At 41.1% G+C, this 22,379-nt stretch overlaps 1 protein-coding gene across 2 annotated transcripts; it reads right to left on the bottom strand.

Moving 5' to 3' along the window:
• Positions 1 to 3,661: 3,661 nt before the first annotated feature.
• Positions 3,662 to 11,850, bottom strand: LOC147894150 (glycolate oxidase 1-like). 2 transcript variants are annotated; one of them, XM_087384572.1, is made up of 12 exons: positions 11,720 to 11,850; positions 11,107 to 11,357; positions 10,666 to 10,790; positions 10,529 to 10,575; positions 8,376 to 8,453; positions 8,109 to 8,233; positions 7,934 to 8,000; positions 5,055 to 5,117; positions 4,801 to 4,870; positions 4,557 to 4,657; positions 4,327 to 4,431; positions 3,662 to 4,142 (listed from the first exon to the last, which is right to left on the bottom strand). In XM_087384572.1, the coding sequence occupies exons 2-12, from the start codon at positions 11,247 to 11,249 to the stop codon at positions 3,957 to 3,959; spliced, it is 1,110 nt and encodes a 369-aa protein (XP_087240698.1). In that variant the 5' UTR covers positions 11,250 to 11,357; positions 11,720 to 11,850; the 3' UTR covers positions 3,662 to 3,956. The 2 variants fall into 2 exon arrangements, with proteins under 2 accessions (XP_087240698.1, XP_087240699.1); XM_087384573.1 differs by lacking the exon at positions 11,720 to 11,850 and adding an exon at positions 11,536 to 11,689.
• Between the last annotated feature and the right edge of the window lie 10,529 nt (positions 11,851 to 22,379).

Here is a 22,379-nt window from a genome sequence, read left to right as displayed (position 1 = left end):
CTTGCTAGAATCTGATCACAATATGAGCGCACCCATGACTTTCATGTAAAGCCTCCATAGTGTGAGGAGGCAAATTTTAGTGTTGACTATGTAGGCAAAGGAGTAGAAAGGAGGGAGTCTAATGATAGGTATGAATCAGTACACAGATATGACAATAGCTTATGAGGAAGTTTCCCTCGAGAATCAAACGGAAGGTTCATCGGAGGAATCCTTGAAAAAGGTGCATAGGGTGCTAGAGCATTGGATAGTGACAATCGACTAGCTTCAACTATGGAATGGTCATTTTCCAAGGATGCTCGAGCACTCATTACAAAGGGTAAGGCCTACCTCAAGTAGACAAAGGATAAGTTCTAGGCGAGTTGAGACTATATCAAGAATCTATGCAAGACATATGGCCTCTTGAGCACTTAGGGTCAATAGGCGAGAGAGTACGCTGATGCATAGAAACTCAAGTGCACCAAAGCAAGGAGGCATTTCAATTGAAGTAGACCAAGAGTAGAAGCTGAAACAAGAGTTAATCTATAGCAACAAAGGAATAATAACATACAAGGAATTTGTGGGAGATTTTAGGAAAGCGATCAAAAAAAGATCATGACTACCATAGAGCTAAGTGCATGCAAAATAGCCTTGGTAGATTCTGAACATTGGAATAGGAACTTAGAAGAAATTCTTATCAATCTCCAAAGGTCACAGTGAGAAGTAGAGTCCACTTTAGCCACTCTTGACATTGAATGGAAGGGATAACAAACTCAAAGCAATTGAAGAAAAAGGAAGAAGATCAAGTGAAGGTGCAAGTTCAACTCAAGGATATTTGCTCTTAGAAGGCAACACTCTTTAGTACCGTACATAGGCACTAAAGAATGTTGTATCTGGACATGAGTTGACCACAGTGTGAACTCGATGGTGACTAGTCTGGGTCAAATTTTATCTCTTAAAAAACGGTATTAGCATGAGATGTAATGATGCCATGTGTGGTGTTTTGGGAAACACCACCTATGTGTGGGTGAGCGATCCTTGTTTTTATACACATGTTGTAGACCTTCATGTAGGAGGATGACACAAGCTTTTGAGTTCACATAGGAGTCCTATGTAAGAAGCTAAGAGTGATAGAGTGCAAAAGAAGGGAGACATAGACATTCTCTTGATCCACAACTTTGTAATCCTCACACCGACAATTTGCACTTGTATTGAAGAATTGCAATGAAAGTGCAATTTATTCATCCGTCATTTGAAACTTTATCTGCTTTTCCTTCATTGTTAATTTTTAATGTTTAATGTGAATGGAGTCATATGTGCATGCATTGTCTGCTTTGCACTATTTATTCAACATGCTTAACTTGATTGGATAGATGCAATAGGAAGTCAAATCTGATGCCAGAATGATTACTTCATTTGTCTTGAAAACTCTTAGAAGTAGATTAAAGTTATAGTGCAATAGGTGTCAATGAGGTCAAATGCTTTACCAGTACCTGTAGGCACTCTACCTGTTTTCCTTGGGATGGGAAGCCGAAAGGGTCCCAAGGGTACTATGAATCTCATTTCTTTGGCTTTGATCATCGATCATTCGCTAGGCAAGTAGTGATATTGGCTCTCTCAATTGTTGCCATTGAAGAGGATTTTTCCATTTGGTTGTTTGATTCAATTTAGAAGGACAAAATGAGATGGAAAATCTTCCAAGAGAGACCAAAGAAAAGAGAACTTTGATGAGTCTCCTATGTGAAAACTCCACAAACATGCCCACTTAGTAGGATATTTTTATGTCTTAGGAAACTTATATGTCCTCATACCGATCTAGTGTCAAGGACGAACATTTGTCCACTAGCGAATCTAGAAGCTTCTTAAAGTTGGGCGGGCTAGTATTTAGAGCATCAAATTTAAATATAACTTCCTCATGTGAGGTCTGAATTTATCCCTCCAAGTACTCAAATCAATTGGAATAAGCCATTTACAAGCATCTATAAGGTTAGAATTCTCAAATCCTAGCTTATAAAATAAGCTATATATGAGTTTTAAGTATACTTCAACCCATTGAAGCCTTGAAAATGTTAGCAAGGGCTAATAATTGCAACTCTACCCTAGGAAAGATTCTCCCAATGACCTACATTTTCATAACTCTGTAGGGAAAAGACTTGCCCAATGACCTACAATTCCATAACTATTCCCCTAATAAAAGTTGCCTTGGTCTTCACCAAAGCTTCATATACGAAGTTTCAATATATGTAATTCTGTCGTAGCTTCAAAATAAAATCTTCCCCCAAAAAAAGGTGCCCACCAAATCTTCTTAAACAAATCTTCCTAAACGAAGTTACAATAGTTGTAAGTTCTCTATAGCTTCTAATTGAAATCTTATTCAATCAAGCAAAAACTGTGTAAAGGTAAATCAGCCTTTACCTCAAGAACACTCAGGATGGGATTTTAAGAGATTGATCTCAAACAAAGAGAGTCAACATTCCAAAGAGATTTGAGATCCAACTCTGTGAAAATATGAGAGCTATAATTGTTCTAGTACTAGTCAAATCTACTTTTCATGGGAGAGATCTTTCAACTTACTTCCCCTTAATTAATTATAACTACAACGCTCAAGAGCAGGGTCAAGAGCTCGGAAGTCAGCAATTAAAGAAAGCAAATTAGCTTATACAGTACATCTCTCACAATTTAGACTAAGCAAGAGTAATGAATACTAACTAATAATAATATGTTTTATTCAGAGTTCTCACGACATTACAGAAGATTCATCTGGAGTCTTGAATCTGTTTGAGAACAGGTGGAAAAACACACCAAGTATTCCCTAAAGTACTACCTTGTGGGGAGATGCCTCCCAAGGCTCTAGCCTAGTGGTTTGGGCATTGGGTCTCAATGCTCAATTCATGGGGATTACTGCACCTTCAAAGCTTCCATACCAATTCTAGCAGGGCAGAAACTCTCTCACGCTCACAAAGAGAGGTATGCTTGGCTTCTCTTGAGGGATCTACATTGGAGGAATGTGGGAAGAGACAGCCGTGTAGATGAGTTAGGGACAAAAAGAATAAGGCACCTTGGAGAGCTTCCTAAAAAAAGAAGCCGGTGCATTTGCACTAAAAATTCTATGTTTATGGCTATTCTCAATGTGTGCAGGCCGTGGCTATATGTTAATGCTGCAAGTTTGGAATCTATATGAGCGCTCTCGGTTTAAGAATAGCAGTGTTACAGGAGGTCATCAATCAATTTTCATCAAAACGTTGCTTGCAGTACCCTGGTGGACCTGAAAGGACATGTCATATCTTACTTATCAGAACATACCTACATCACCAGTTTCCTCTTGGAGACTCTGACTATTTCCCCTTCTCAGTCTATCAATGGTGGCTGCGAGCAAGACAGGCGTGTGCAAGGATGTGCAGCTGTGCATTGCAGCTCTCCATATATCAAATATCAAGCAAGGATCCAAGGTGCTTGGATCAACTGAAGGTTCTATCACTTTGAAAAAATATCCCACTTCAGCGCATAGAAGGTCCCTGACTATAGTTACCTTTTTGGATTGGTTGTGTCAAGCCCAAAAGTAAAGAAACTCACTCCATTACATACAAGTGGTTCAACCAGGCAATGTACGTTCCAAGTTGAAGTACAAACTTTGATCCACATCCGCAGCAAGAAGCTTACCAGCATGAAATTAAGAGACACTGTAAAATATAAAGCTTCAGCTCAAACTTAATTGCTGAACTTGGTCCTTTTTCAAATGACCAGATAAGACAAGAATAGTAGCCACATTTCTATTGCTACAATATGGTTTTAATTCTGAGATGGAGGCAGCAATTGTCTCATGGAAATCCGTGGGAGTAGAAGCCACTATACAAATCACAAATTTTTATTTGAGAATGTACAACCAGTGTCAGCTCAATGAAAATTTTAGACTTCCTTCACGAGATTGACAATACCTTGCATTCTCATTAATGGAGCTTTCTGCTGATCCCCTTGTCAAGCTATAACCTTGATGCATCATGGAGTAATTGGAGTTCTGTTCTCACATGTGATCGGGTGATCTCCTTGACGGATGTGCACCCTGCCAATGCCATGGCTAGTTCTAATTCCTCATGAAGCATATCAAGCATCTTCTTTACACCCGCTTCGCCATCTACCGCCAGTGAAAACACTACAGGTCTTCCAACCTGCATAGAATGTGTCACATAGATGTTACTTGTTTCATCTGATTAAAGAAACGAAAATATTCAGAAAAGACAAGAGAAAACAAACTAAATCTAAAGTGAGTGGAAAAGGCAAGCATTAGTGGCAGTCCTACAAAGCATCTGATGCCTTCTGCACCTCTTCGGCAAGGAAATAAAAAGTGCTTACAAAGACACCAGATGCCCCCAGGGCTAAAGCTTTCAACGCATCTGTGCCTCTCCGCACCCCCCCATCAAGAAATACAGGAACTCTACCTTGGGCAGCTGCTACTACCTGAAAACACCGCCAAAGTGAAGAAGGCTATGGAAGTAACGACTTTATGACAATGGAAAGTACCCAATTATTTTTTGCAAAAAAGAAAGCACCCAATTACAGTTCCGTGAAGATATGGGTCATACCTCTTCTAAGGCATTGATGGTAGCTGGGACATAGTCCAACTGACGAGCTCCATGATTGGAGACTATGATGCCAGCAGCCCCACATTGAATAGCAAGCCTTGCTGTAACAATTTAAATAATACTAATAATCAGCTAAATAATGAAAATAAAAGAAAGAAAATACTCCAAACAGTACTCTCACCAAAGAATTTCTTATTTGCTTAGTCAACAAGAGCATGGAAAGTATACGAGTAGAGACACTCACTGTCTTCTCCTGTAAGGACTCCCTTTACTAAGATTGGTAACTTTGTGATCGTCTGCAGCCACTTCACATCCTGCAAATGAACAAGGCATGGATAGACCGCAAAGAACTTTGCCAATAACTTGACGAAAATGGAATTCTACAACACAAGATTTTATATGCAAAAGTGAGATAGGGAAAAGAGGCCTGATATTTTATCTTATGATTCAGAAGATGATGCATTGGCACCTTGTGCATTAGGTAATGATGTTATTTACCTGCCAACTCAGGGATCTGTCAATTTGACCAGCAACATATGAAGCAAGGCCTGAATCAGAAGTCTGTATAGAACAAGTTTAGAGGTAAAGAGAAGCCAAATTTTCACTCCTTGCATGCAGAAATAAAAGTTCCAGTCTGACTCTGTGCTACAAACTATGTTCACAACAATTGTTGCCATCACACTGCTAAATGAGGCGGCCACAGCATAAGCTGCACAAAGTTAAAAAAGTTTAAGAAAAAGTACTAACCCATTTTCCCGACTTTACAATTTCATTTAGACTTTAGACTTGTTTTGTACTCTGGACATGTATTGAGGCCTCCCTTAGGGCAGGCTGCTTGTTGTATGGGGCACAGCTAGCTAGTTTTACAGCCTAAAGACTAGGTCATAAACACTTTGGAAATCTACGCTCAGGGGTGGGGTTTCATATGGAGTATACCAGTGGGAGGGTGAGTTAGGTGAATCCTTTATCCATTGTTAAAAAGCATAGAGGAGTTGAAATCCAAATTTCCGTTGGCATTATGGCACAGATCCTTGAATCCATAGAAAATATTCTGGTGTTAGGAAAGCAATCAAAGATACATAGGGACTCACAAATGTTGGGGTTGACCGTTTCCCATTGTTGTGAATTATAAATGTCATCCTTTCTTAGGCTCACGTCCTTAAGTTGGAACTTTTCATTCGATAAGGCATTCTACTGAAAGCTAAATGTATTCAGAAAAAGCTGTCTCCATTGGCTGAAACATGTCTTTAAAATACATTTATACATAAAATAGGTATCAAAAGAAATTCAAGTGATAGAGAATAACTATTAAGAAGAAACTGTAGCAACTGCTACTATCTAATCCTATCAAAGAGAAATGGCCTCATACATAACATTAGTTGTCATGAAATAAAAAAAAGGTCCTTGGACAGGATCCTTGAATGACAAGGGTTTCGATAAACTTCTATTGAAGTACATGAAAATGAGAAATATCAAAGCGGCTGTTCTACAATTTCTAATACAAACAAGTAAAAGTCACTTTACAAAAACTTGCAAATAAAATGGACCACTGATCCCAGAGGAAAACAACATAAAATAAAACAAACAAACGAGATTCACTGCTGACTCAAATTTGACAAAAAGTAAGCAAGGGAACCTTTATGTTTGCAAGCTGTGTCAGGATGATCTAACTGACCTTCCTCGATGAGGATCTATCAATTTGAAAAATTAAAGTAAATAACTTCAGACCTGTCTCCAAATATCAACTTGATTATTAAATGTCCCTCCCAATCATGATTCTCAGTGGTACCCAACAAAACCTCAGAGTATATCATCTCCAAAATTGGGCTGGCCTAGCACAGGCTCACATGATGAGATGTGTATGTGAATGAAAAGTTTCGAGGATCAATTGATGTGTGAGTGGGAAGGAGAATGTGAGAAGGAACCAAAGAAAGGTAAGGTGAGGAGAACCAACATTTACTCACGATGCCAAAAAAAAAAGCAGCAGCCAAAATACATCCTATTCATCCCAAGAAATAAGTGTACAACTATACTTGTGAATCCCAATAGAGCTCGTCAGTATTAAAATCATAGTTCCAATCCCAAAATGAAAAACAATACAACCCCCCTTCCAGACATATCAGAAGCATCCCTAAAAAATTATCTCCCTTACTGTCATTCCATCTCAACCCCATCAAAGTAGTCTCGAATTGAACTTGACACTCTGCTGACCTAACACCCATACTTTGGACATAACACAAGAATCCATTTCTCTCCACGCGCTTCAACTATTCTTTTTCCTACTCTTGTCCAGAGCTTTTGTTAACGGTTTTTCAAATGACCCCTTGCACAACTAGAGTTGTTTCCCGAGTTTTTCTGTCTTACCTTTCCCTAACATTGTTGCTGGGCAAGAGCAAACTTGCCAACTAGATTATATGATACCTTGTCATTGTTCCTACAACAGCAGAACCCTTCCCTCATGCATATTCCCTATGAGCATTGGTACTGTAGGTTCCCAAGCCCGTCTCTAAACATTCCTGCATCAAGCCTCTTCTTTCTTCAGGCATGCTGGCAATGTAATTGCCAACAGCTCCCTGTTTTTTGCTCATAATTCAGCCAGCTTCCTTGCTTCTTCAAGGTTTCAAGTCCTAGAATCACATATACCTGAAAAAATGTGAGGCTGCAACTCTTAGGTCACTGCATCATGTTGCTTTCCTTGCCAGGCATACTCTTCCAAATGCAACACTTAGATCACTGTATTGTGCTGCTCTCCTTGCCATTATACCAAAGGCATTCCACAACAGAATACCCCTTTACGAAGGATGGGATTGTATTCTGGACCCTAAAAACCCCTCCAAAAGGACGGGGGTTTGGCGTTCATCCACATCCCTATAGGCGTGCTTTAGGTATCTGGACATTGGCAATTATTACACAATAGAAAAATTGGGCTAGCTGGATCAAGCAACATAAATGATGCTGACCATTGTTTTGTATCATGTTATACTTTGCGAGAAGTCTGTATCCCACAACTCTAACGGAAATCTTTTACTGCACTATCATCCTCATTCCTACATGACTATGGGTGGGCCACTGCTCTACTGCTGACTTCTTTATAAAATTTCCAGGCCCCCTTTAACTCTACAAATAAATCCTCTAAAAGAAAAACAAATAGTGCATTTTTAACCTCATCATAGTCACCCAGAAGATTGAAAATCAGTCACTCCATCGCTCATAATAGGCAGTAGCTACTATGGTCTGACAGAAATATTGAGCCCAGTTCCGAGCTCCTCCTTAGTTTTTTCCATGTAAGCCTAGGCTATGTCATTGCACATATATATAACTAATTTCAGAAATAAATAAAATTTCACAGATAACCTGCCTTGGAGTAGGACCATTACCTTGTCCATCTTTCCCAAGTCCAACCCCTCAAAGTTCTTTAGAGTCAAATGCGGTGGTAGAACAAACCTGGCAAAACAGAAAGAGCCCCAGTCTCATCTCAATGGTATGATTAGCCTTCATAATCCACATGAAAAAGAAAACAAATACAAGGAACAGAAGAAACTTTGCTCCTGCCTATTTTTAATGTCAGCCTCTCTTCTCCCTAGACGAGGCGTGTCCACAGTCAGGGCAATGGCCTTGAAACCAGCCCTTTCAGCTCTACGAACAAGCTGAGCCACCACATGTCTGTCCTTGTAAACCTGTTTTCAAAGGATTCAACAAAACACCTAATCACTATAATTGACAAAGAAACCAAAAGAATATATTCTGAGATTGTCTATTTATCCACCTCTCATCAAATCAGTACAGCTGATACTGTTTCTATCATGGTGTAAAGCTCACATATAGCTGGAAGAAGCGGATTCCTGGACCGGTTGCAGCAACTTCTTCAACACTACTAGTTGCCCATGAAGAAAGAGTCTGTCAGAGGACAGTAAAATTTTAAATCAGTAAATTTGAAACTTTAACAAACTTGACTTCAAAATGAAAACCATAACATCCATTGTAAAGCTTTTAAATTTACAAGAATATAACAGTTTGTCTACATTGCATGAGTTCACCCATAAACCTCAAGCCAACACTTCCAGCCAAAGCCTAATTCAAATCAAAAGAAAGACAGTCTAGAGAAAATCCATGCCACCACCTCAATCTCTCAACCCATACATATCTTAGCCAATTTAATTTCCGGAAAATTTTAGTCTCTACAAAACCAAACCAAACTAAATCCGGTTAAGAAAATAAGCTAGCACATCTTTGGGAATGCTGTATTGAGATAGCCTACTAGATAATATGTGGGAACACACAAGACACTCGGGTAACACGCTTGCGAATTCATCCAACCATTCCCCTAGTTGCACAATGGAAAACTCTTCACCATGAGACTTTGATCTTGACAGCCTCTCTTCGGTCCTACACTTGACCAGTAGCAAAAGTCAGAACAATGTAAACTAAGAAACGAGGATGAATTCATCAAACCAAAGACCACACCATTTCATTCCTTGGATTACATACAGCTATCGATTAGCTTCAATCCTTCTGATCCTATCAGAATATACTACAGCAATTTGGCTGCAACTATGGGATGGTGTCCATCTTGTGAGCCTCCTCAGACGGCCTCAGTAATCTTCTCGCTCAACTTCACAACTCCCTGGGCTGCTCTATTCCATGTCCTAAGCTCGTCGGCTTAGCACCTTGCTATGGACCTTCTCTTACAACCTACATTATGCTCCTAAGCTTCATCTTGGTTCTAGACCTAGGCTTGTATCTACGTTACAATACTAAGCTTCATTCTTTGTTGGGTGACGGACTTCCGACTTCTTGCACGCCACTAATTTTCATCTCTCACGAATAGCTCCTAGCAGCGATCCTACAAATGGCAGTGGTGTCAGTTTGTGATTGACACTCTTTATGTCAAATTAAGGTATAGATTCCTCTTGATTTGCAACCAGTGAGTTAGTCCTAGAATTGATGCTATGATTCACCATCTATGTTGTCGACAACCTTATCTATCATCCGGGTCTAACGCTGGACAATTGCATTTCTAGAACCCAATGTGGGTAGTTTGTAGATTTGCATGACATTTAAATCTAGTCCAAGACATCTACTCCACTCCAGATAGTCAGTGTACATCGTCTTTGGTAAAAGACCAGATGCGTCTTCATCATTCAGCTTCGTTGATAAGACCATACATTTCTTCATACTCCGGCTTCAGTGAAAAGACTGATACAATCTTCATAATTTTCCTTTGGTGTGAAGGCGAAATACAAACTTTGTTATTCGGCCTAGTTGAGACGACCGAATGGGATCTATCACTTACCTCGTTCTCCCCCTCATGTGGGAGCTCACATGTGAGGCAGTGATCTCTAACAAAGCCCAATTGCTTTCAAGAGGAGCCAAAGTTACATGCATGGAAAAGCTTTATAAAAAACAAAATCAATAACAATAACAATATTCTAGGTGGAGCTGTCTAGCCACAAAATTTAGCTAAGACAGGTAAACTATTGAAAGACTGATGGCTTCTTCTGCTCTCTCTTTTCAAAGATAAATATCTTGGCTACAACTTGGCTTACTCCCATAAGCTTTGGTTATATAGGGTTCTCTTTTACAAAGGGGAGCTGACCAGAACCTCTCAGTGAAAAGAGAAGGGAAAGGACGGGGCTGGTAGGACGTGAATGATTCAAAATCCCAGTCGCAGAGTATACATAGAAAAAAATTCCCAATTTTACAAAAAAAGGACAGATTCCTTGTTTTACAATTGACATATGTGCAGGAAAATCAGAACACATCAAGCATAGGTAGCAATGCCAGGTGTACTGTTACCCTGAGAGCAAGAATAGAAAATAAAATTCCAATCATGTTAACCATCAGATACGAAATCAATAAGTCCTATGGAAAGGTGAGCTTTGCCTTCTTACGATAACTATAGCACCAACTAAGCAGACAACCTATGGCCTTTAGCAAGGTATGATCCTTACATCGCAGTTCTGATTACATACCATGATTGTGCCAGCAGCTGATGTAGCTCTTGCAGTTGCTAGCTCACCTGGAATAAGTTGCATACGTTACAACTTGCGCACAGTGAATTCAAGAACGAACAGAACAACCCTTGTAGGATTATTGTCAATCCTTTTACCTTCTGGATGGGCCATCTTCTGCATTGCAGTGGGAGCGACCATAATTGGCATGGAAATCTTAAATCCCAGGATGGTCGTGGTCAAATCAACCTTAGACACATCAATAAGAATGCGAGGGCGAAACCTGCAACCACAATTCCAAGTAAATAAAAGCTATCCTACTGAAATTGGAAAGGTTGTCTGAATATGCAATTGCAATACGGAAGACGGAAAACGATACACTTTAATTAGCTTAGGGAGTATTGCAAAACACAATCACGAAGGATGCCGCTGATCTTTCGAATAGGGTAAATCCTTAGCGCAATAATTCAATCAAATGGGTTAATCAACTGAGTTTTCGACATACAAAACTTCCAAATCTGAAGATGAATCTTTGAAACCAATTTTGATAATACAAACGATCTAAACGCACGTAGGCAAGTCGCTAAAGTACAGCATACCATATCCTTTCGAAGGCATTTCTATTGTCCTTTAACGTATACTGATCCTCCGCTCCAGAAGCATAGTAGTCGAACACCATTTTTGGCAATTTTTGCTTTGCCAATACCTCGTACTCAGACACATTCACCACCATGGTAGACATGGCTCCGACGTCCAGAGTCTCCACGTAATGTCCTAACTCGTTGATGTCAATCTACTATCGACGGGCGCACTTCAAGAAAGAGCGTCACTGCTTCGTAGCTTTCATTTCCTGTAAATGAAGCATGATTTCATAATCGGAGAACTGCTAGAGAAAACGCATACTGGAGAAACACGGGGCCTTCGTTGGGCACACGACAAGAGCAATACAGAGACAGAATCGTGCTAAATAACAGATTTAAACGATTCATCAAGAGTCATATGAAGCGCGTGCATCTTGGGGAGAAGACTTGGCAAGGGTGGTGAAACAACGTGCAAAGCAGGAGATGGATGGGGAGAATGATCTAAAGAGAGCGAGAAGCTGGAATGAGGACTAAGGACGAAACAAAGAGCTAGAGAGAGAGAGAGAGAGAGAGAGAGACAAAAGGACAGACAGACACAGACAGAGAGAGAGAGAGATGGGGAGGGGGGTACCAAAGGTGTGAGGATAGGAGGGATGGAGGAGGTGGGTTGTGGTGAATTGAGCTGAAGAGAATGGATTGGGTTGGATTGGGAGGAGGAGAAGCTCTGAGAGTGGGAGTGAGAGAACGATAACGCATTGAAGGTGGCGGACATTCTCGTCCTCAAGAATTCAAGCTTCACCTCTACCCCTTCTTTTTGCCCCTCTATCTCTGGTTTTGAGATTGTGGAAAAGTAAAATTATTGTTATCAAAGCCAAAATTATTGTTATCAAAGCCATTTTTTGTGCCCTTCTCTACTTTCCAAGTTCCCTCTTTCTCTCTTTCTATTTCAAAGCAAGGCCCCCTCCCCCTCCTCTCTCCGGCATATCCAAGTCCTCTCTCTCTCTCTCTCTCTCTCTCTCTCTCTCTCTCTCTCTTCCAAGCTGCGCATATGAGGCAAACCTTATGAATATTATTCATCTTGTTACGGTAGGCAGCTTTAAGAGGTGTTTGGATTTGTTGAGCCCTCCTTCGTCCATGTGTCATGATCTGTACCGTTAATGTATCACGATTTGTACCGTTAATGTCAATCTAGCTTTTTCAAGAGGAGACTCTAAATTTGAAAGGTTTATAGTAATATAAAGGAGGGTAGAGATTTATAGTTCTATGTGATTTATTAATGCATTCCTTCGTAATCTCTTTCTTGTCAAAGACTTTGTGCTATCTTTAAAGTACGTGATCTAGGTATTCTCTTCTTGTCATTTTCCTTGCTTTTTTTGTTTTTCCTGTTGCAATTATGTTTGTTGTACTTAGAGCATGTATAGTATCCTCGTCGCCTCTCTCGCCATTAGAGGTTCAATCTTTCACCTCTTAACATGTACGACCTCGCGTTAGAGCCGATATAATATGCACTTTTGAGAGACACGAAGAGAGAAAACCTGGCATCCGGAATGTTGTCTTTTGGTTCCTCTCACAGAAGTTCTAAACGCATGCGATCCAGAATTATGGGCGTCGCCATATGCTCACAGCAATTCGCAATCACTTGCACTTTTCCCTCCCCTACCTTATTGATAAAACCACCCAGCATTCAAATCTTGACGTGCCAATTAAATCTTGCAGGCACAGTCTCCTCAAGGATCTATTTTGATGTCTGTGTGGAAGAGCTTGAATTTTTTGTTTTTGCTGCTTCTGCTTGGCTCCCTTCCGTTGTTGCTGCTACTGCTGGCTCCTCGCTTTTTTCGGTGCCTCTTCGAGCTACTATTGCCACGAGCTATGGAGCTTGCGATGGAAATTACGATGGCAATTGTGAGTTGCCCTGGAGCAAGCAAGCTAGCTCATAAGAGGAAGCATGGGAAAGCATAAGAGGAAGCACAAAGGCACAAGAGGAAGCACCAAAGAGATCGATGCCTCTTAGAAACTAAGCTGTGCTTCAATGATGGTGGAGACAAATTGTATTTGGGATCGGCCGCACACCTTCGTGAGTAACAGTAGTGCAAGTGACAAAAAGCGAAGTCTGTGCTTGATCCTATTCTTTGCTTGAGCCTAATCTTTGCCATCCGAGATATCCATATCTTTTATCAGTGATCCCTCTTGAGGGATAGGACTTGTAGCCACTCCATTAGTGCCAGAGGAATCCTTGGCACATTTGACTGGCTCTTGGTCATCATTATTTTCCAAGGTTCTCAACGCTGAGGGTGTGCTTCTTCTAATGTTTCAAATCAGCTCAGTTGCTCTATCGTAGATGGAGTCCCAGACGAATCGCTCTCCCTTAGCCCACCACCTCTTTCACTGCTCCCTCAACACAGCTTTATGGAAGACACCCATCAGAGCCAGCTGGAATGCACTCACCATAGCTCAAATGATTACCTGACAGATTTCTACCTTCTAGCACCCCGTCTTAAATCTATCTGTGCTCACAAATATTTACTTAGACAATCTTATGAAGGAGATGACATCCTTTTCTCTGTAGTGGGAGGGAGAGAGGAGTGAAGAGGGAGAAGGGGGGAGATACAACAATGAGCGAAGAGGGAGAAGGGAGGAGATAGAGCGAAGGGGGGAGATAGAGCAATGAGCGGTACAAGGGGGCGAGGCTTGAGGGGAGAGGGAGGGGACGAGGGCAAGGGGAGGGAGGGCAGGGGCGGGCGCTAATTAATTTAGATTGATAACTTATTAGGCTAATTAGATCACTAAATAATATTCTCATTGAGTCTTTCAAATCTTTTAAGTTTTGTTAATGTAATGAAGTTTATGAATTTATGATTGCCTTAGAAATGAAAAACTTTTCAATCATTATTTTATCCAATATACATGTGTTATTTTTTGCATGTTCTTTTATTACATATACATGTGCAATTTTTTTAGCAGTTCTTTTATCAAATTAAAGAATTAGATTTAATGATGTCTTCACGTGTTTGCATTACTTTGCTAGCGTAAACAACAATTTGCTTTTTAACGTAGACCAAATTTCTAATATTATTTATCTTTGTTGTTCCAAATTTATGATTCAACCGGCCATCCGCAACGGCAACACCTCGCACAAATTCTCAATATAGTAAGCTCCTCCAAAACCAAGCATTCAATAATGACTTCATTAACTAGCACGCAAGAGTCTAGCAATAAACCAATGCTCAAGGCATCAAACAAGAAGAAAATGGAGACAAGTAAAAAAGAGAATCTGCCATCTCTGAAGAAGAAGAAAATGAAGTTTGAGAGTCAACCCAATAAATAGAATTACCGTAACAAAGTTCCTTCGTCATATCTTGATGTCCTTCACCTATATGGCGAAGGAAATTTTGACTTTCCTTGTATGTAATCAAGGGGAAAAAATATACACTTGTGTGTCGGATGACAATAAGTCAAGCATTAGAGATATTGAGCAAAACCATTGTCTATATTGAATAGTCCATCATGGCAGTAATTGTACGTAATTTTGGTTGCACACATATTAATATGAGTACTATAATCATAAGTGTAACTTTAAAACTTTTACAAGTTGCAAGGGGAAATTTTTTACGTGCAAATTCAATATTTGTTAAAAGTAGTAAGAACGACATTGTTCTTTGGATATACAATCCATTTTCAATGTATCTTTTTGCGCTTTGCAGAAGGGCACCCATATATACGTGCTAAATTTGACTTGCATATCGCTTTCCTGTGGCGCAGTACAAGACAAACGACTAACACTCAAGTACAAAATCAACATCCTTTGCATTAACGCTATCTCTTTGTGAAGCTACTAGATGCTACTACTCTCGATGCTTGAAAACTCAATGCCTAGGGAAGGGCCCATTCCCTCGGATTATAACTCTTTGGGGAGGGAAGCGCACCGCCTCCCCGCCCACACTGTGTGGTTACTATAATTATACTATATATTATCAGATGCACGTCTTTAATTCCTCATTCTTTAGCACCTTCTTATTGTTTCATGATCTCACTTATTTTCATTCCGTTGCTTGACATTGTTTTGCTCTCCTCCAAGCTCTAATCATCTCAGCGTTCCAGCAGTAGCAGCAGAGAAGGTCCTTGTCTTCTATCAAAATTTGTCACGGAATTGTTATTGAATTTTACAAAATTAAGACAGTACGTGTGCGATATTCATTTCGCCTAGAATGTGTACTGATTAGATTAACAAATGCTAAAATTTTATGTTATATGCTTGTACCTGGCGATAAGATAGGTACGCATACAAGTATCTCAAACATGCGGCAGTCAATTATCGAGAGGCGTCGCCTTGCTATACCAAGAACGCTTGAAATGAAAAAATGTAAACTATAGCCATCAACAAGAAACTAGCTCTTTTTAGATCGAACACTGGCAAACTGGAATAATGATTGCTCTCAATGAATTAAGAAGCTCCAATTTTGCGCTTCGTGTGGAAAGTGTGAGGACTTGCAAAAGTCACAAACTTTCACAATTGCAGAATGCGCTGGAATCAAACATAATCCCTCCTTATTGCTTCTCCAATATCTTACTTCATGTGCACGCAGAGAAAGCACATGGTGACCTGGCATCACAAATGTTTTGCAAGGGGTGCATCTCTCAGCCTTTTTGAAAGCTATACTCAATTCCATACGAGGTCGAATATATACAAGGCATCCTTCGCACAAATGTCTTCCACATGCAGATGCTATCGCTGTTAGATGTCAGTATAAATATCACCAAAGTCATGCAGTCATTGGTATTAGGGCAGCTAACATCAAGATCTTTGTTAGATAATTCTCTCATTTGCTGAATCGACAAGAGCAATTATGTCAAAACACTGAACATTTCTTGATGGCCACTAGAGACATCCTCTCTTTGAATTTGGCATCGAACCCATTGTTAAAGCAATACAAGACAATGCTAGAAAGACCTCATCCAAGACTAGGGATTAGTGTTGTCTCATCAGATGCTATCGCAACAATACTAGAAAAACACTCTGCCAATTCTCCATTCGAGGCGATGGGTGCTGCACATGAAAGGAACTACTTGTCTATATTGGAACGCATTGACCAAGTTCCCAATAAATCACAGTTCTCTAGGTTTGCAACTAGAGAGGTTGGGTCGGTCATCGTACATACAGAAGAAAATCCAAGGGAGCAAGCAGCTATTGCCACAAGAAACGGAATGATAGAAGGCGAGGAGCTGACGATCGAGAGTGCCCTCTTTCCATTTCTTTTCCCTTTCGGGCACGGTTGGCACGATGGTCGTCTTTTCTTCCATGAGTATTTAAAAATGAGGGTGTCTACATTCTTCTCGCTATTCACATTGTACAAGCCATATCTCTTGCTAATGTATCAACTCCATCAAGCATTTGCTGTAGCAAACGGGACACAAACAGCTATCCTTCAAAGAGACATCGATCAAAAGCACCGTGAAAGACCGAACGCAACAACTGAGGAGTTGATAAGAGACATAATCAAATTCGAGATCCCAGCAACAATCCCAAGCTCTCCCTCCTGGTATCGAAGAAACATGAAGGATCTAATGGCAATGGTGGATCAGTGGGGTCTACTGCATATATTCTTGACATTAACGGTGGCTGATGAGGTTACTGACACGCGATGGCTAGAGTTCGTCGACCTCGAGCAACTCGTAAAGCAGTACAACCCACAGTTCACTTGGAGAGATTGCCCTGTCGAGTGTGCCATGATTTTCCACCTCAGGTTGCAACGGTTCTTGCACCAATACATTTTTAGCAACAACGGCTTGCTAGGAAGAGTCAATCATTACTTGATTAGGTATGAAATCCAAAATCGTCGATCACTTCACGCACATTATGCTATGGCTCCTCTTCTCAAAGCCGACATCACTGATAGAGGCAACAATGGCATGCTTGCAAGTCATCGTAGCGAAGCTATGTACTCGATTGACTCCTCCCCTCCGGAGCTTGACCAAAGATACTTGCGAAACTATTGTGTTGCAACAATGCATCCAATTGACACTTACTACGCATGCTCGATGGTACTAGAGCACCTCACATTTCAGGAATATTGGAAATCCTTCATGCCCCAAAAGGAATGAAGGCGCGACAGAACCCATGCAACGATGAAGGATTTATTCGAGAACTACATATATCCCAGCACACAGCTTGTACGCTTCACCAATTACCATCTCGACCACCACATTGAGGGCTTCTTCTTCAATGAGTTGCTAAAAGAAGGTTCCTTTTAGGAACAAGAACGAATTGCTCTCAACATCCAATCAGACAAGGTTATACTTTTTGGAATGTCACATGCATGGGATTATCTAGACAGAGCACGACATCGATACACTCGTCTCGAATTACTGTAAGATTCATATGCTTGTAGACAAGACCAGACAACAAATTACCAACATGATCTTGCAAAAGAGCCCTCTGTGAGCCATGGAGGATACTTCTCTGACCATTTGCAAGGATGGGAGAGCGACAACACAATCGAGAGGAGCCGAATCAAGATTCTACAACTACCAGATGAATTCAAAGGCATGGAAGATAGTACGCTGACAGAAGATCAAAGTGCAACCTACAAAAACATCTTTGAGATAGAAGGAGGACTACACATTGTTTGTGGAACACCAGGCTCAGGTAAGACATTCATGATCAAGTACATTACGTACAATCATGTTCTACACAAAAAATCCATAGTCCTGTCAGCAACAACTAGTGTTGCAACACTACGCTTGAGTCACCTAGCAACAACAGTCCATCATCAATTTGCCTTTCCAAAGAAGAACGATATGTTTAGTAGCGCACTTGCCAATTCCGATGAACGCTACTCTGCTTTACTTGTGGCAGATACAATCATCATCGATAGATATCTATGATGACGTCCCAAACGATGAATCTGGTCGTTCGACAACTATGCGAGGTTTGCAAGAATAGTACGCTAGACCCATTCCAATCCAAGAAGGTGATTCTTTTTGGCGACATGCAACAACTACCACTGGTATGCAAATGTAGGGTTGCTACAAAGGAATATTGCCGAAAATGCCACATCAGTAATTCGTGCTTTTGGAGCATGGGAAGATTTCACTACATGCATGCCTCCATACGGCACCTGGAAGATCCAGATTTCAATACGTTCTTAAACATCATTCGCACAACACCACCTATAAAACAGCGAACGATACCTCATGCTCACAGAAGAGGAGGTAGCAACATTCATGGACACAGACATGACTATTCTATGCACTCACAGACAAGATGTACACAGATTTAACGACGCAATATTGACATCACGATTCGTAGCCTCCGACATCATACCAGTCCAAGTCCTGTCGAATGCCACCAACATTGATGAACTACAAGTAACAAGACTAGATCATGGACCCAAATTTCCACGAAGTTCCTCATGTGGCAATCGGGGCAAAAATCATGCTAACAGAGAATATCAACCTGATGATCGGGGCAGCCAATGGAGCAACAGGAACTATTCAAAGACTGGAGTGGGATGAAGCAACATCCACATTAGTAAAGATTCATGCCATTCTCTCCTCGACAGGAGAGCGTATAATCCTCAGACTCTCAAAGTCACTCGAAGGGTGCAAAATGGAACGTGGTACCACAAAACAACATTCCCAATCACGCTCGCATACGCCATGACTGGCCACAAGTCACAAGGCGCAACACTACAAAGGAAGGCAATAATCATGATACGACAATCGTTCGCTCCAGGACTCTGACGTATGTCATGCTCTCTCGAGTGACTACTCATCAGAATCTTAGGATCTTGTATGGCATAAAATCGACTGACTTTGAAGCGATGCCATACATCGCACCACCTGAATAAATGAGGCATTTTCTTTTAAAACAACCATCACATCCACTCTTACGTTTCTACTAGCAGTTTACTGCGAATAAGTTAAAAACATGTCATCACGTTCACTCTTATGTTTCGACTAGAAGTTTGTTAAGAATAAATCAAGCAAATGTTTTTAAAAAAAACTTAAATAACATTCCTCGATTTCACAGATAAAGGAGTACCCAAAAAAAAAGAGACCTCAAAGTAATGGCTAGCGCAAAAGAGGTAAAGCTATATGCTTTTACATTTTCACATTGCTCCATCAAAGTAAGCATGCCTCGATGATCCTCAGTAAATTTAACCGGTGACTACTTTGCAGCTCTTCCAACAATTTAAAAGAAAGGCAGTACAAAAGATAAACGAACAGGAACGCGCCTCCAAGACATAAAAAAAAGGAACAAAGATATTCTTCAATGACAAACAAATGCGAAGAGCTAACATAGCAAGAGTACTGCCAGCAGAGTACATCTATGGATTCAATTCTCATGAAGAATATCATCCACTCATCACAAGAGTGACTCGGATCTTGCTAAACAAACCAAGAGGATCAAACAACCTCGCAGATGGGCTAATTAAGCACATTATACACAAACTCTTAGATGGAAAAGAATCAGTCAAGGAAGAGATGACTCGTTCCATGGCGCAGACGCTACTTGACAAATATGGCAAAGGAATATCAACCTACTGCATGATAATGCTACACTTCGCATTCAACGTCGACATCTAAGAGGTCGCCCAATTGGACAAGCAAGAGGCAGATACCATACTTGAGGAATTCAAAGACGTATACGATATCGAGGCAGGTTAGTGGCCAGTTACTATTGAAAAAGTGGCGTACAAGGTAGACCCCAAGTTCGCCGAAGAACATTACGGAAAGGCGGAAACTATCTTCCCGGCACCAACAAAGATCAAAACTGAAGGTAAACTAGAGTTTACATAATTGTCTATAAACTTGCTTTTACAACAACATGAAATTAAAATAACACTTTTCTTCGCTATATCCAAAAACCTTGCAGAGACAAAACAAAGCGAGAAAAATGAAAACGACACTTCCGTAATGAATTTTATCTATTGCATCATTTGTCTTGACAATGGAAAGGAATACATTGGGCAAACTACAAACACCGTAAAATGACTACGACAGCACAAGACTAACCGACCAAATAAAATGATCAATGATGTACACAGGTATGCCCCATCTGAAAGCCACTTCAAGATGGACATACTAGCGTCAATGGCAAGCAAAAAGGAGGCAAATATCTTGGAGAGCAAGCACATTCTACACCTAGGAACAACATCAATCTCTAGGGGATACATCTTCCAAAGCTTGAAGCATGTCTTGCTTTATCTTTTCTTCCTCATGCTGGCTATCTTGCACTGCTTTGGTGCGCTCCTCTCGGTACTGAACGATGACCTTTGGGGTCCTTGTACCAACTAGCTTCCAAATTCAAATAAGGCAGCAATAAACGGTGCTATCTTGGAATGAGCATTTGCACCGCTCAGATCCTTTCTGGCTATCTCGCTCATAAACCATGAGTGGAAAAGATGTTTCCATGATATCTTTGTCCCCTTCTTGGCTGCACTCAACGTCGCATAAGAATCTCTACTCATAGTATTTGGCTTTACTAGCAACTGCATCCTTTCGAGATGCCAAACAAACTGCTGGTGCCTTCTCAAATCCTCAACATTATTGATGAAAAAATAACTCTTCGTGTCTCTGGTGGACCAAATTCTTTCTGCATGTCGTAATCGACATCCTTCTTATACACAACCTCCTCATTGATGATGGGGTATAGTTGAAAGACCTACGCTATAATTTCAGGGGAAACCGTGACATTCTTTGCAAGCATACCTCTGCTTCTTTGGAAGCTCTTGTATTGTGCCAGTGCATGCAGGAAAGCCTTCCATGATGTCCAAGGTAAGCTCGCATACTGCAATAAACAAATTTTCTTTAGCCACTTATGATGTTTGGAGAGATCCAATGATACCTTGAAGTTCGAAAAGCTGGCCGTGAGCATATGCTTATTTTGCGGAGGAAGGGGTGGTTCTCCCTCCAATTCAGTCTCCTCTGGGTTTGCTATGTGTATAGCCTTTTTCGTGGCGGGCTCTGGCGTGGGCTTTTGTGAGCAGGGGTGAGAGACTTCTTGGGACCCATGGTTGGGTCGAGGAGCGTTGTATCGCTTAACAGTTCAAGGGTTGGCTCTAGCTATTCTGAGGCACTGGGAAGTGTGAGCCGATGGCTTCTCTTGGGCGCCATATGTAGATTAGTTGCATAGGAGAAGCTTGCGTCGATGTGTCGTGATGGACGGTCCGTCAGTTCAGCATGCAAGGAACTGGTAGTGCTTTTCTGCGATTGGGAGGGACTAGTGTTGATCTTGCGTTTGGCACTATGGGTGTTATACTCCATGATCGAGTTCATCGGGCAGGGGTTGGCAAGGATGGTGATTGTGGGAGTGAGAGCCTTATCCGAGGTAAAAGGCTTGTCGATAGAAATCAAGTTGATACCTCATACGTCTTTCGGTGGTGCGGTCGGTACGGAGAATCCAATATACGTGGCATAGATTGTGTTGGTTTTGGTGGAGAGTCGGGGCGCTGTCGGAGTTTCATTTGAATGTCGGAGCTGGTTTGGATGACGAATAAGTGGTCGGATTGGATGTGTAGTCTTTTCTTTTGCCTAATGCGGATCAGAATTGGACCTCTTACTCGGATTGGAATTAGACTATGTTGTTAGAGCAAATTCGAAAAGATTCATCGAGACGAAGTTGGAGTCGAGTCGGACGGTAGGATTCATGTCACACGCATTGGGCAGATCAGAGTTGGAGTCATTTGTCCACTCGCGTGTGCCTGTCGGATTGGAGTCAGAGTCAGACACACTGGTCGAACTCGGATCATACTCGAAGTTCTCAGTTGTTGGCTCTTTCCCACGGCTTCCACAGGAAGAGCAAGGTAATCTCAGTATGCAGGGCTTTTTGTCACCTACATATATATCAGGGTTGTTGTTTGTAGTATACATGTAGCTTAGGACCTCGAGTCATATTCCGGTGAGAGACATAGGCTTAAGTGTGGTAAGTAAACATAGTACATGCATGTGTGAAAGGAACATGCATCATCATGGTTGAGGTAATGAAGGCTTTCGCCTTCATTAGGGGTTGAAGGGTTTAGAAGGAGTTTAAGGGTTAGAGGGAGGTTCAAGTTTTAGAAGGAGGTTCCAAGCTTTAGAGAGAGGTTCCAGAGTTTAGAAGAGGTTCAAGGGTTAGAAGGAGAATCCAAGGTTTAGGGTAGAGTACATGGTGGAGAACTCGTCTCCCTCGTAGATCATGGAGGTTAAGGGTTGAGAAACGTTTAGGCGGAGCATAGGAGTGGGAGAGGAAGAAGGTGTAAGAGCATGGGGGAAATAAAAGAGAGGAGGAGGGAGGAGGAGGACGAGAAGGG

The sequence above is a fragment of the Dipteris shenzhenensis genome, chromosome 14 (genome assembly GCF_047967505.1).
Source record: "Dipteris shenzhenensis isolate YYH24624 ecotype China chromosome 14, Dip_SZ_1.0, whole genome shotgun sequence".
NCBI classification, from domain to species: domain Eukaryota; kingdom Viridiplantae; phylum Streptophyta; class Polypodiopsida; order Gleicheniales; family Dipteridaceae; genus Dipteris; species Dipteris shenzhenensis.
Note: the sequence above shows the minus strand (reverse complement) of the source record. Positions and strands in the feature narration are given on the sequence as shown.

Excerpts from the sequence above, each read along its gene's own strand:
- LOC147894150 (XM_087384572.1), bottom strand. The coding sequence starts at position 11,249 with ATGTCTACCATGGTGGTGAATGTGTCTGAGTACGAGGTATTGGCAAAG. Across the intron at positions 10,576-10,665 it reads GAAGATGGCCCATCCAGAAG|GTGAGCTAGCAACTGCAAGA; the intron begins GTAAAAGGATTG and ends AACTTATTCCAG. Across the intron at positions 8,234-8,375 it reads TCCGCTTCTTCCAGCTATAT|GTTTACAAGGACAGACATGT; the intron begins GTGAGCTTTACA and ends CTTTGAAAACAG.